At 34.1% G+C, this 13390-nt stretch overlaps 1 protein-coding gene across 2 annotated transcripts in view; it reads right to left on the bottom strand.

The window, feature by feature from the left end:
- The window catches only part of Zfpm2 (zinc finger protein, FOG family member 2), a 433065-nt gene that overhangs the window by 304952 nt on the left and 114723 nt on the right, over positions 1–13390 (bottom strand). For both annotated transcript variants that reach the window (XM_031358378.1, XM_031358379.1), the window contains one exon: positions 13208–13309. In XM_031358378.1, the coding sequence (XP_031214238.1) occupies positions 13208–13309 (102 nt within the window). The remainder of the gene's footprint in view (positions 1–13207; positions 13310–13390) is intronic.

The following is a 13390-nucleotide window of genomic DNA, read 5'->3' as shown; positions in this document are numbered from 1 at the left end:
TTGGGGTTTGGTCAGGATTTGTCACAGCTCCAAGGACACAGCTCAAGTGACCCATCTACCAGCTCTTGCCTTATACCATTCCACTAGTGCTCATATTTCGACTCCATCAATGCATTAAAGCTCACATTGGGTCAGCAACCTTTTGATCTAGCTGTCTCTGGAAATCTTCTCAAGGACACATAGAGATGTGCCTTATCAGTCACATAGGTATTTCTCAGTCACATCAAGTTTGAAACCAAACAAGAAATCATTTGCTAGTTAGCTTGCTTACAAATAAATGGATGATCTTTCTGCCTGGAATTCAGTCTGCTGTTCCATTAAAAATCCTCTTTACAGCAACAATACCACTGTTATTACAGTAAAGGTTAAGCATACCTTCTCTTTCCTTGAAGGATCTACTATAATTTTTAAAACATTGAAACATTTTTTTAAATGCAAAGTCATCTTTGAAAAGAAAACTTACTGTTTTCTTTTTACTTAACTTTGAAACACTGAAGACTCTAGTTTCCATGTAACTCAATAATTTTGCTTCTGTTATATTTTCTATCATGTTTTCTTTTATCTACTCCAATGATTTTTATCTTATTTTCTATTTCATATTTACTATGTTATCACAATCCCATTGTGGAACAAAGCTGAACATAAACAGAAAATTACTGAATTATTTTTCAACTAAAATATTGCAATTCCTCAAATTCATCTGAAGTGTTGGAGTAAATTCTGCCTTAATATAGTCAAGAAAGTTATGACTCTAATTTTCAAAACAAAACAAATATGAGTATACTCATTATTTCTCTGGCATTCAGTACTTAAAGAAATTGAGTGGAGAAGATAAAGATTGGAGATAAATTTAGACAGATATCTACAGATAAAAGTGGAAATAATGATCATTATTATTTTATGCTGCCATCATTGGCATGGAATTTGCTCCAGAAGTCACTTTTCCACACAACCCTCCAGGTATGTAGCTCCCCCATTTGTAAGTGAGAAAGCTGCTGGGCAAAATGATTCAGTTATCTACTCAATTATAGAAAATTCCCAGATCAGGCAAGTCTCAAATTTTAGAGACAAGAAATGGAGTAACAGAGATCTAGAAATCATGAAGTAGATAACAGCACCGACTCAAAAACTTGAGAAATAGGCTATATCAATAAAACCCATATAAACTATGAGTAGAAGATCACACCTATACTCCCAGTACTCAAAAGGCTAATAAGTTCAAGGCCAGAATGGGCTAACTGGGTGAGTTTGAGGAGACTTTCTCTCAAAAATTAATAAAGACAAATAAAGAAAAAAATTGTTATGATTAATTTAACTCGACAATTTCATTACTAGAAATACATAGGAGGCTGGCCACTGGGTATATCTATGAGGGATTATGTTGCCTGTGTACATGCATGTTTGGGAAATATTATTTTGAGTGGGTTCACTGGCATGGGACAACCTATTTTAACCATTCACTGGGCAAGGATCCAAGACTAAATCAATTATAAAAAGAGTGAGTTGACCACTGGCATTAATCAGTTTTTGCTTTCTGATTGTGAATGGAATGTGGCAAGCGGCTTCAAACTCCTCCACTTCCCTGCTTTGAAACACTGTACTTCAAACTGGAACTTAAACTAAGCCATTTCTTCCTGGAATTTCTTTTGCCAGAATATTTTATCACAGCAACAAGAAAAGACACTAAGATAGAATGAAAACACACATACACACGCACACACACACACAGTCACACACATACATATTCACAAGCACACACACTTACACACAAACACACATCCATATGCAAATAAGTCTCCCTTATTCCATTCTTTTCCAGTATCAGAGACCTTGAGATCAAGGCAAACTAATTTCAGTAAAATTACAAAAGGTCACATTTATAGGCTATATGCTCTTTGAGGAGTAGATGGTCCTAGGTCTAATTATCAGAAGTCAAGGCAAGAACAATATCATAAGAACTGACTGAGTGGGTATGATGGTTTGAATAGAAATGGCCCCCATAGACTCATCTATGTGAATTCTTGGTGACCAGAGACTGGCACTATGGTTAGAGTACGTATGACCTTGCTGGAGGAAGTGTGTCATAGTGGGTAGATGTTGAGGATTCATTCTCCCAAGTCAGGCTAGTGTCTCTCTTTTTTTTTCTGCCTGCTGATCTGGACCCAGAAATCTCAGCTTCCTCTCCAGCCCCATATTTGCCTCCATCCCGCCATGCTTTCCACCACTGAATCTGTAACCCAGCCCCAATTAAATGTTTTCCTTTGTAAGAGTTAGCATGGTCATCATGTCTCTTTACAGTATACAACCCTAGTTAAGACAAAGGAAAGACACCGAGCATATCTTCAGTGCTATAACCTTCATATGTAAGAGACCTGGCACACAGAAATCTCTTCATTGACAGCTAGAGATGGACAATGGAAGGCCAAAAATTCTCCAGGAAATAAAACCTGTTTAGGAGCAAGGCTTTATAGCACCAATGTTAATTCTAGACATTGGTTTTGATCAAATATCTAGGAGAATATCACCCTGGGAAAAATGTTTTAAGAACTATGATTTAGTATTTTTAACTCTATCAAACTTTTATTTGAATGGTTTAGGATATAAAAAAAAAATCCGACTGTCAGGAAGCCCAATTTTCCAGACATATCTGGAATGATACAAAGTCCCCCAGACCCCCAAAAAAGCTAGAAGTGTTTCTAATTCCAAGAACACTGAAATTAAGTTGAAAATTTCCATGCATTTTTGTAACAATTATTGTAATTTTATTTATTTCACAGTAGTGAAATATTGGATAATTCATCTATCTTTGCCATTTCAGTGTTTCTTTTTAAAACTGAAGAACAAGTAAAATCCAGAAGGTTTTGCTAACTAACCTCCTATACTTTATTTATGAAATATGTTAGTATTCATTGTATTAATTATGATTTACAAATAATGAATGTTAGCCTAAAGCTGTATGAGTTCCTAAAATAATTTCCTCACATTTTCAGAAAAAAATCCTGCTTTATTGAAAATTAATTTTGTCACATAATTATAATTATAGTTTTACATGAATGAATGATTTGGATTGCCCTGTCTTATGCATCACATCACTCATAAGAGTACGGGTAGCTGCTATGGGGAAGACATTTACTCCTAAATTTAAACAAAGATGTAGATAAAATCATTCCATTTCATAATCTGAAATGATTAAAACTATTTGTTTTTTTGTTGGTCAAAATGAAAAAAAAGCTCTTTAATAAAATAAATATCTTCAATTTTTTCATATAACATGAAGGACATTGCTTTTATTCAGGTAAAGAAAAACACAGTTTCATGTACATGTGCATATACGCCCTTATCCTGTTCCTCTGAATACCTCTGATACCCACAAGACAAAGGGCTCCTAAAACCCTGTGTAAGTCCCTTGTTAATATTTGTCTTATACTCTTCTAATATAAGGGCCACTTAAATAACTTCTATAACAAGAAGGCAGTTTTAAGATGATTTGTTCTCTTCCATTACAGTATTAGAAATGTTGGCCTATGATTTTTAAAAAATATTTCATTTACTATTCTATTAAGTAACTGTTGCTTTAATCACATTACTATAATTACTGTTCACAAGCTAAGGTCTCTCTCTCTCTCTCTCTCTCTCTCTCTCTTACACACACACACACACACACACACACACACACACACACACATCAATTTACAGGATAATGTGAAGCACCCTGGGATGAAAAATATGGTAGTATTCTAGAGTAAACTCTAATTTAAAGGGAAAATGGGGGAGAGGTCACAGTAAGAAAGACTTTGAAGACAGAACATGTTTGCTTTTCTATTCCCTTTTGGCTTGCTATTTTTTCCTCATAATTGTTTTGAAATAAAAAACAAAATAAAATACCGGACAGCTAAACAATGGGCAGTTTATTAAAAACATATCCTACAAATTGATGCTATCAGTGTCATATACTTATCTTTCTATCATGTAGCTACAACCCACTGTAAGAAATGACATGCTTCCACTCTTACTAGAATACACTTGTTGATATTATATATACTTCCTATTACAAACTGTGTTTACAAATGTACCAATGTTGACTACTATGAAAACGTTAACACAGAAATACAAACAAACAAAATATTTCATTAAAATTTCATCCAAACAGGAATGTTTATGGCTTTATACATAGGGAATTAGTTGATGTACGTGGTCACCTTTGTATTAGCATCAAGAGAAAAACAATAATCTTTGGTTATTTATGCATTACTCATATATCAACTTATTCTTAAGGGCCATTACATTCTTTAAGTTGTTTTCTTATATGTAACACTACACTAACCTTCTGGAATCAAGAGCATGCAATATTTTGTATTTAAATCCATCTAAAAATAAGATCTGTTGGAATTTTGCCCAAAATTTCAAGGTCAAATTCTCCCCACTGAACTCCCCATCTTTGTCCTTTTTAAATTCTCCAAGGGACCCCACAAACCAGCCTTACTTTCAAATGCCACACACCATTAGCCTAGAACCAGAAGCCCTGCTCGCAATTTGATTTCTAGATAACACCCTAAGTTACAATTAGATTTCGTCACAATTCCTTTTTTTTTTTTTGTTTCTTTATTTTTTACCAATCCTATCTGTTTATTTTTGTAGTTTGCAAATAGAAAATCTTTTCAACAAGCATCCATGTGACTACATATGGACTCCCTGTGCAGCTTACAGATATATTTTCTTTTCTCTATCAGAGTTCTCATTCATGAAGACTAGGAAGTTAGTCCCTTTATGGGCTGGTCTCTCAGGAGTGTCTACACAGGCTGGATGGCATCATGTTAAGCACACATGCTGGAATTCTATTTCACTTTTAAAATTTATCAAAGTCTATTCAAGTGGGTCCACTACAAGAGTATCTATCACTACATTGCTGCATGTATAACCTCACTGAGGTCACATCTTTCTATCAGCACCAGCTGTCCTTTTCCATCCTCCCTTCAGGAAAACATCCATTAACATCTTCACAAACATTCGTATTTGTTGGCACTAAAGGACCTTCTTCCATTCCTGTTACCATTTGCAACCTGGATACTCCTCTACCACTGCAACCACAACCTTGTACTTCATTCATCAATTCTGTGTTATCCTTTGTGGCTTGTGCTTTGTTTCAAGTCTATTACCTTTTATCTGGAGTCTTGTGCAGAGTTCTTCTACAAGAACTAGCTAAATTAATGAATTAGTGTAAGTCTGCAATGTGTGAGGGAAGAAAAGTATATCTTGTTACATATATGTCAACTTTATTCACGATTAAATGAGCCATGAGTCCAAGTAGCTCTCTCAGAACAAGGTTTGAAACCTATTATAAAGGCAAACATATAACCACCAAGATCCATGGTGCTCTTGTCATTTTAAAAAGATAACAAAAATATATATTAAAAAAACCAGTGATTATCTGCTTATATGATAGAACATATAATTTCTAATCCATTTCAAGTATCTACCCCATTATATTATAATACAATATCACCAAATCTTTATTAATTACAATGAAATTATAACATTCAGAAACTCATATAATAGCAAACCAATGTTATTATGAAATTAAGGTGGAAATTATAAAATTTAGAATAAAAGAAATGTAGCCAAAGCCAGTGCAGGGGCAAGAAATAAAAATCAGCTCTAAAATAATTAACAATTCATTCAAAATAGGTAATATAGGAACAAATTCTTATGTTAAATTAAATATAATAATTTATGCATATATGTGGAACATAATCCTAAATTCCAAAATGTAAGAATTTTTTTTTAGACAGAGATAAAAAGTAATGAATGACTTTACCAGTGAACACATATTTTTAAAGAAGTCCAAATATTCACCAAGAATACATGGTAATATATAGTTGTTTATTATACTTGGTCACATGTACTCACTTTTTGCCTTTCACTTAATTCTATCTTATTCTCCTAGTGAAAATAACAAATATCTACATGCCACTAAAATTACGATCTCAATTCTGACAGTTCTCCACTGTGGAACTCAGGCATGATTTCTAGCTTCTCAAAAGAGGATTCTGTTTTCCTGAACTCTGAATTTTTTGTCTCCTTGAGAACTCTTCTGCTGAGACTTCTCATGGCCCTTCAAGTTTCAGAACACCTATATTTTAGTGATGCTTGTTTCTCAAAGGCTTTCTTCCTTCTTCCTTCTTTCCTTCATTCTTTCCTTACTTTATTATTTCCTTTATTCTTTCCTTCCCTTTCCTTTCTTCCTTCCTCATTTCTTTCTTGCTTTCTTTTTCCTTTCTTTCTTTCTTTCTTTCTTTCTTTCTTTCTTTCTTTCTTTCTTTCATTTTGATTAAACAATGCATCTAGTTTGAAGACACTCCAATTGTTTAAGTAACATTTAGTTAACTATACAGCAAGCAGTACTGCCTGGCATATTAGTGACTTCTTACACAACTCCATTCTACTTATGTGCTCCTCTGTGTTATTCCCCACATTCGGGGTGGATATACTTAGGGCAACCATATCAAAGGCCCTAAACCTTGAAGCTTAAGTACAACATTGCTTATTCTCGCAGTTTTAAAAGACAGATGTTCACAACAAGGCACTGGCAGGGTTAGTTTTCACTAAGAGCTACATCCCATGAGTCCCCTTTAGCTTTTCTTGGTGTACTAGCTATTCTTAGCATTATCTATCTTATAAAAGTGCCACCTTCATCTCTCCTTTTATCATATGATACATATTTGTAGTGTGTGTATGAGTGTTTGTATATGTGTCTCTGTGTTTGTATGCCTGTTTGTTCCCTCTGCCCATCTGTCTCTATAGTTATACTTCTTAAAAGGACATAGACTAGCCTACTATGACCACTTCATCAACTATCCATTTCCACAATAATCCTCTTCCTAAAGGTCACTGCATTTCTGAGTCTTGGAGTGGGGAGTCAGAACTCAGCTAACAAGAGCATGAATGTGTAAATTTTATATGTGGGTAAGAATTATAGATCACTTAAATAATTCTACTGCAAGAGTAAAATAGAAAACCCAACATTGATGGCAGAGTATAAAACACCAAGAAGGAATTTTTTATCATATATTCCAGGAACTAAATATAAGTATGAAATTTAAAACTATATTTGTTTTCTAGTGGTGCATTTTAGAAAAAGGTCCTTGCCAAAAAAATTGCCTAAAGAAAATTAAATTTGGATTCCTTATCCTTTAATTTGAATTTCTCAATGAAACCTGTGTAAACACATTAGGTGCTAGACAACTCTAAAATAATTCATTAGCTAAATATTCTTAATTTGCATTCTCATACAGCTATGGTACAAACTATAATAGTAAGTAAATGTTTATGTAGTTCTTCATAGTTTGTTAAAGTGTCTTTATAAACCATCATGCAACCTCTTTACCCTTTTATTTTAAATTTATTCATGTCCTAATTCTGTGTGAGAGTGCAAGCTGGCATGAGCAGAAAAGATCAAGAGAACACTCACATCATGTTGCTGTGGCATTGTGTGCCGCAGAGTCAGGGTTTCATCCTTAATCCGATACATCCACTTAACTACATTCCAGAAGGGTTATTTTTGCCCCCTCTTGTTTCATGGAAGACTCAAAAGTCTGCAGGAATTTTTGACATGTTGTAACAATATTTTTCTAAGACCCCCTATACATATAGTTCTCTCTCTCTCTCTGTCTGTCTCTCTGTCTCTCTGTCTCTCTGTCTCTCTCTCTCTCTCTCTCTCTCTCTCTCTCTCTCTCTCTCTCTCTCTCTCTCTCTCTCTCTCTCTCTCTCTCTCTCTCTCTCTCTCTCTCTCTCTCTTCCCTTGCCTCATTTTCATATGGACACAAAGCCTTGGGATAAAATGATGGTTCATTATAGTGGTACAGCACTCTTATCTTCATCCGGCAAGAGTCATTTCCTTCCAAAGATTGAAATGCAAATGTGAAAATTAATGATAACTGCATTATCTGATAGCAGAGATAATACCAATTCACTGTCAGCGTAACACACAGTCATTCTACGATTTCCTCTGCTTTGCACAATATTCTTCTTACTGTCAGACTATATCTATGGTTAACTATGTTTCATAGGTGTCTGTTAATTTACTTCAAATGGCATTTCCCAGATCTTATATCTACCACATTTTCCCAATCAAAAAGAAAACGAAATCAGAACTGTAATCTTCAAGCCCTTCTTTGGACTCCAAAAGAGGTGGGGTTGGAGGGAGACCTATAGCATTAAGTGTGTGCTTCTGTCTCACAGGGGTCTCGTAGCTACCATTCCACTTTATGCAAAACAGTTTCCATCTTGCTAGGTTTATTTAGCACACAAAGCAGAAAGTGCCTAATCACTTTCATACATCCAAAGTACTGAACAAAAGCCTAAGAAGTAACTAACTAAGAATTTCCTAAACAATACTTAGTCTGTGTGCAACAAGTACACACATTTGGTTTTATCCTATGCAATTATTTTTGACAATGTATTTACACTAAAAAATCTTTATCTTAATTATGTTTTAAGTCAGGTAGACTAGAGCAGAGTAAACATAATCTTATGATGTTGTGTTGCAGAACAAGATCATTTTGCAAAATTAATTCACTGCACTAATGTTTAATGAAGAATTCTTTGAGAAGCATTTTGTAACAGCTACCAAGGCACAATGCCAAAATGACAGTAAATTCAATATTAAGAGTGACTTTGTATGTGCTTCTGATACACTGAGCTCCATGCTTTACATGTAAAATCTCATTAATGAGGTAGTTCTTATTGGCCTGATTTATAAGCACTAACTCCATAGTAGTACTATCTTGCTCTAAGTCATATGATTACTTTTAGCAAGCCAGCCAAGGAAACCACAGAGAAATTAACTTTGTTATACAGTTCATGACAGTACCTCAAAAATGACTTACCTGCAATGAACAGCAGGAAGTTTTTATGTTTTAGGATATAATTTTAAAAAGTAATATTTTTATTTATTGACTTGTCAATTCAGGACTGGATTTCTTACTTCATTTTATTTATATGATAAAAGCTTTAATACATAAGTATAAGATCTATTTACATAAAAGTTGTATCAAAGAAAGCAATTAGTGGTTTCCTCAAAAATTCTATCTGTATATGTGTACATGAATACACATTATTTAAAAACTTGCATTTAGATGCAAGTTATGATAATATCCACTAAATCATATAAAAAGAAACCAATTATTCACTATTTGCAAGTATGAAAAGAAGCCAAGTTGTAAGAATGTAATCCAGAATGGTGGCATTTTATATTGATTTAAGTAACGTGATTTTCACAGTACGTCTGTCACAGTGATGACAATGGATTTATAAGAATTTCACTGAACCTTGCTATAAAGTTCCTAAATCCAAGTACATAAATCAATACTGCAGATTGGCCTTGGAAAGCAGCTCTGAAACATTTTTATGAGAAAGACAATGATATAGGCAGTATTTCCAAAATAAGATCAATATTTTAACCATGGACTGGTCTGAGGGGACCACATTTACAATATTTCTCAAGGGCCTATATGCAGGTAGAAAATTTTCAGCACTTAACTCTCCTGAGCATGGTGTTGAACAACCAGCACAGGTTATCTCTTTCAAAGTTTATCTTCCTAAAAACATCACTAAGCACTTACTATTAAACCTATTTCAGAGATAAAGAAACTGAGGATTTTCTGCTTCACATGCCAACATCCTGAGGCCATAAATATCACCATTATCTTAGGTCTGTCTAACTCTAAACTGTGTAAACACAGAGTTCTTGGGCATAGACTGTGCTCTATTTTGAAGGATAAAGGATGCTTAATTATGGCTTGAGTGAACAGTCTGTGATCACTTCAAGAAGGTGGTGCCCTGAGAAGAGCCTGCAGACAGTGTCATGCATGCTGGAGTTCTTCTTCACCACCATAGCACAATAAACGTCTGTCAAAGGATTAAATGTGTAAGAACGTAAAATGAAGGACTTGAGACTCAGCCAAAGTACACAACTCGTGAGGCTCAGGAAGAAGAGACACTTCTTTGGAAGAAGACAATGTAAAACCAAACAGGTAAATTCTGGAATAAATATAAGAGGCAAGCACTACATGATACATTCCAGCAGGAGTGTCAGGAGAATGTCTTTAAAAAGCAAAGAAAACAGCATACTTGAAAAATTAGATATATGAAATGCGGAAACGATGAGGTAATGACTTTTATTTTGGCCTTTCTAAAAGCATACTTCTAGCTTTCCAAATGTATTCATGAAGCCAATGATTCATGTTGCTTACATAAGAGTTACAAACATTTAAACACTGAAGAATTCCACATCCTAGCTACTTACAACACTATTTCCTTTTATTGTTTAGGCTCCCTTTAGAAGTTAGCCAAGGTGTGAATAGTTATGTACCTTTTCCCTAAAAGACAAACAAAGGATAACTTTCTTCAGTGGAAGAATTTGCATTTGATAAAAATAGAATCTTTGTGACAGGGTTGATGCATTATTGAACTAAGCCATCAAGGAAGGTTGTTCAGTCATCGTCCATCAAACTCCTTAAAAATAAGATAAGTCCTGATCCATCTTAAAGGATATCAGTATTATGTTTTAAATTCCTTAGATAATTTCTACATCCTTTGATTCTGTTCTATTTTTAGAGAAAAATGTCATTCTAAGAATGTAGTTATGAGACCTGGAAATCAACCTGGCTCAGTACTAGATGTCTCAAAAAATGATCTATGATAAACTGAGATATATAGTTTATAATATATAGTGTATAAATATTTAGAACAACTTAGCTTTATCCTTCAGGGACTGATATACTCTATGGAGCCTTTAGAAACTCTTTGAGACCTGACAAATGCAAAGCTGTAACAAAGACATCTTTAGCGTCTCATGAGTATGATCTGATGTAGTTTTGTAGGATTGTTAATGTTTTTTAGGGTTTACAGATGAATATGTAGACCCACAAAAATAACTTAAGCAGTGTTCCACAAATCTCCCAGGTAGAGAGTGACAAGGCAAAGAGAGAAAGGAAAGAAACAAAGAAAAAAAAAACAAAGAAAGAAAGTCAGTAAGTCCTGACCTTTGACTGTGGACTTAGTTTGGAGTCCAGATACACTTTGCTACTGAGTTTGAAACTGTCACCAAAAAGGAGAAACTTTTCTTTTTGCTACAGGTATAAAGTACCAGTGTACTACAGTGAACTAAAAATGTCCTTACCAATCTTGAAACAATTGCTATTTAAGTAGCAAAAAAGGTACACAATGTCATGTTTTCTTCCACACTCTCCTGATAGATTGAAATTAATAACCATGCTACCAGATAATGAGATTCTGTTCTTATGAGTTAACTTTATTGTTTCAAGGGTTCCAAGGTGAGACACCCTTCCCTATCAGAAGTAGCTACGGAGAAAAATGTCTTATTCACTTCTGACTATATGGGGATAGTTCTTATAGGCATACAAGAGAAATACATTTTTCTTCAAAGTTTTCACATATCCATATATAGTCCAGAACACAGAAATATCTATGCCAAATCCTCAAAGCAAAAAAAAAAAAAAAAAAAAAAAAGAAAGACAAAAAAAAAAAAGAAAGAAAGAATACATTCCATGAAATATGTATGGTAAATTAAACAATTCATTTGGATGTCAAGCATCATCTTTACTCAACACCGCCAATTATTTATTTATTTGCTTGTTTATTGGGCTAATAATCCAGTCTTTCTGTAAAGTTGGCATTAGCAATGCTGCACATGCTCAGCAGCTTCAGGCATAAAATTCTTTTCCTTTTCTCATATGATCTGGAAGGGCATGAACCATAGACACAGAGAGGAAAGTTGAAATCTAAATATTTGCCTAAAACAAGTGTGACTGAATGTGTCATTTGTGAAATAGAAACACCTAAAGGACAGTCCAGTCTAAATGGAGAAACAAAACACCTTCTAAACACAAATATCTAAAAAAACAAAGGTAAAAGATCATGTACACTTTTCAAGTTGTACAAAAGCCTTATAACAAAAATAATTTTTAAATAAATAGTATTTTTACAATTGTTCTAATCAATTCCCCCCACCACACTGAAAAATCATTTTAAAAATGCAATAAAATACAAATACCAGACTTTGCAGTTTCTTATACTCTTCTAAAATGTGGTTCTGTGTTATTTAAAAATATAATACAGTTGGGTCCAGACTCTTGTATAGCATTATGCTATATTGTGTGGAATACAAACATTTGTATGTATCATGAATACCATTAGGAATGACATCATAATAATCAGATATCCTGTATCTTCATTTTTGTTTGCATTATATTTTCCAGCTGCTGGTTTCAGAAAATTACCACTGGATTTCCTGTCTTCCCCATGCACAGCAGAGAGCAATTTGCAAAGTCATGCAAGGGTGAAAATGTGATTGAAATATAGCGATCTTCCTTAATGAAAAATGTTACTGCTTTGGAAATTAAGGCTGAAACTGCTTCAAAACTCGTTTATATCCTAAAAACTTAAAATGTGATGGTCTTCATTTATAAGCATATCATGAACTGTGAATTAGTTAGCAGTAACAGTAAGGTTATTTTTTCTAGTGTTATTATAAACAATATATATCCGTATGACTTTTATTAATGTTGGGCTTTTCCTGAAATTAACAACTATAAGGCAATTTACGTGTAAATTTAATTTTATTCATACAGGTGAAAATGTTGCTGTAACATTAAAGCAAAGGGGAAAATCTATTAATTGTGACTCAATGGCTCAATAGCTATTGAGGTTCCATCTGTGACTAACAACAGAACTAAACTGAAGTGACAGTTCTTTGAAGTGCCATTGTTACTGATTTGTGATCTTCCTAACCGAGCCTGATATGAATGTGGATGTAGCCAAAAGACTCTGTGTTGAAAGACCAAGCAAATAGAAATGACTAACTTTATGTAAGAAAGAAAGAAGAAAAGATAGAGACTTCAAGCTGAGGTGACATGTTGCCTTTTAAGGTTTTCTTATTTAAATAATAATGTTTACCCAAACACCCATATAACCAACACAAACACACACACACACACACACACACACACACACACACACACACACAGCCCATGTATAATTTTAAATCTGAGTTGAGTAATTGTTGAAAGCTTTACGAGCTATTCATATTTTATGTTCCTTTACCTCTCCATTACATGTAAAATTTAAAGGAAAAAGTGAAATCCTTATAAAATTCAAAGTGGATTGAATGCTGTATTCTCCATCTTACCTGGTCCATCCCAGTCATCTGTCTCTACCCCAGGCTGTCCTGGTTTGTCTGAATGGCTGTCCCCATCTGATTCTGCTGGCTCTTGGATTCCTTCCTCATCGCCTGAAATACAGATAGGAGAGTTGACCAAATCCTTCCACTAGTGAGATATTGTGAAGGCGATATCCTTTTCTTATTTCTATC

The sequence above is a fragment of the Mastomys coucha genome, unplaced genomic scaffold (assembly GCF_008632895.1).
Source record: "Mastomys coucha isolate ucsf_1 unplaced genomic scaffold, UCSF_Mcou_1 pScaffold7, whole genome shotgun sequence".
NCBI lineage: Eukaryota > Metazoa > Chordata > Mammalia > Rodentia > Muridae > Mastomys > Mastomys coucha.
The sequence above is the reverse complement of the archived record's forward strand: the minus strand, read 5'-3'. Positions and strand labels throughout refer to the sequence as shown.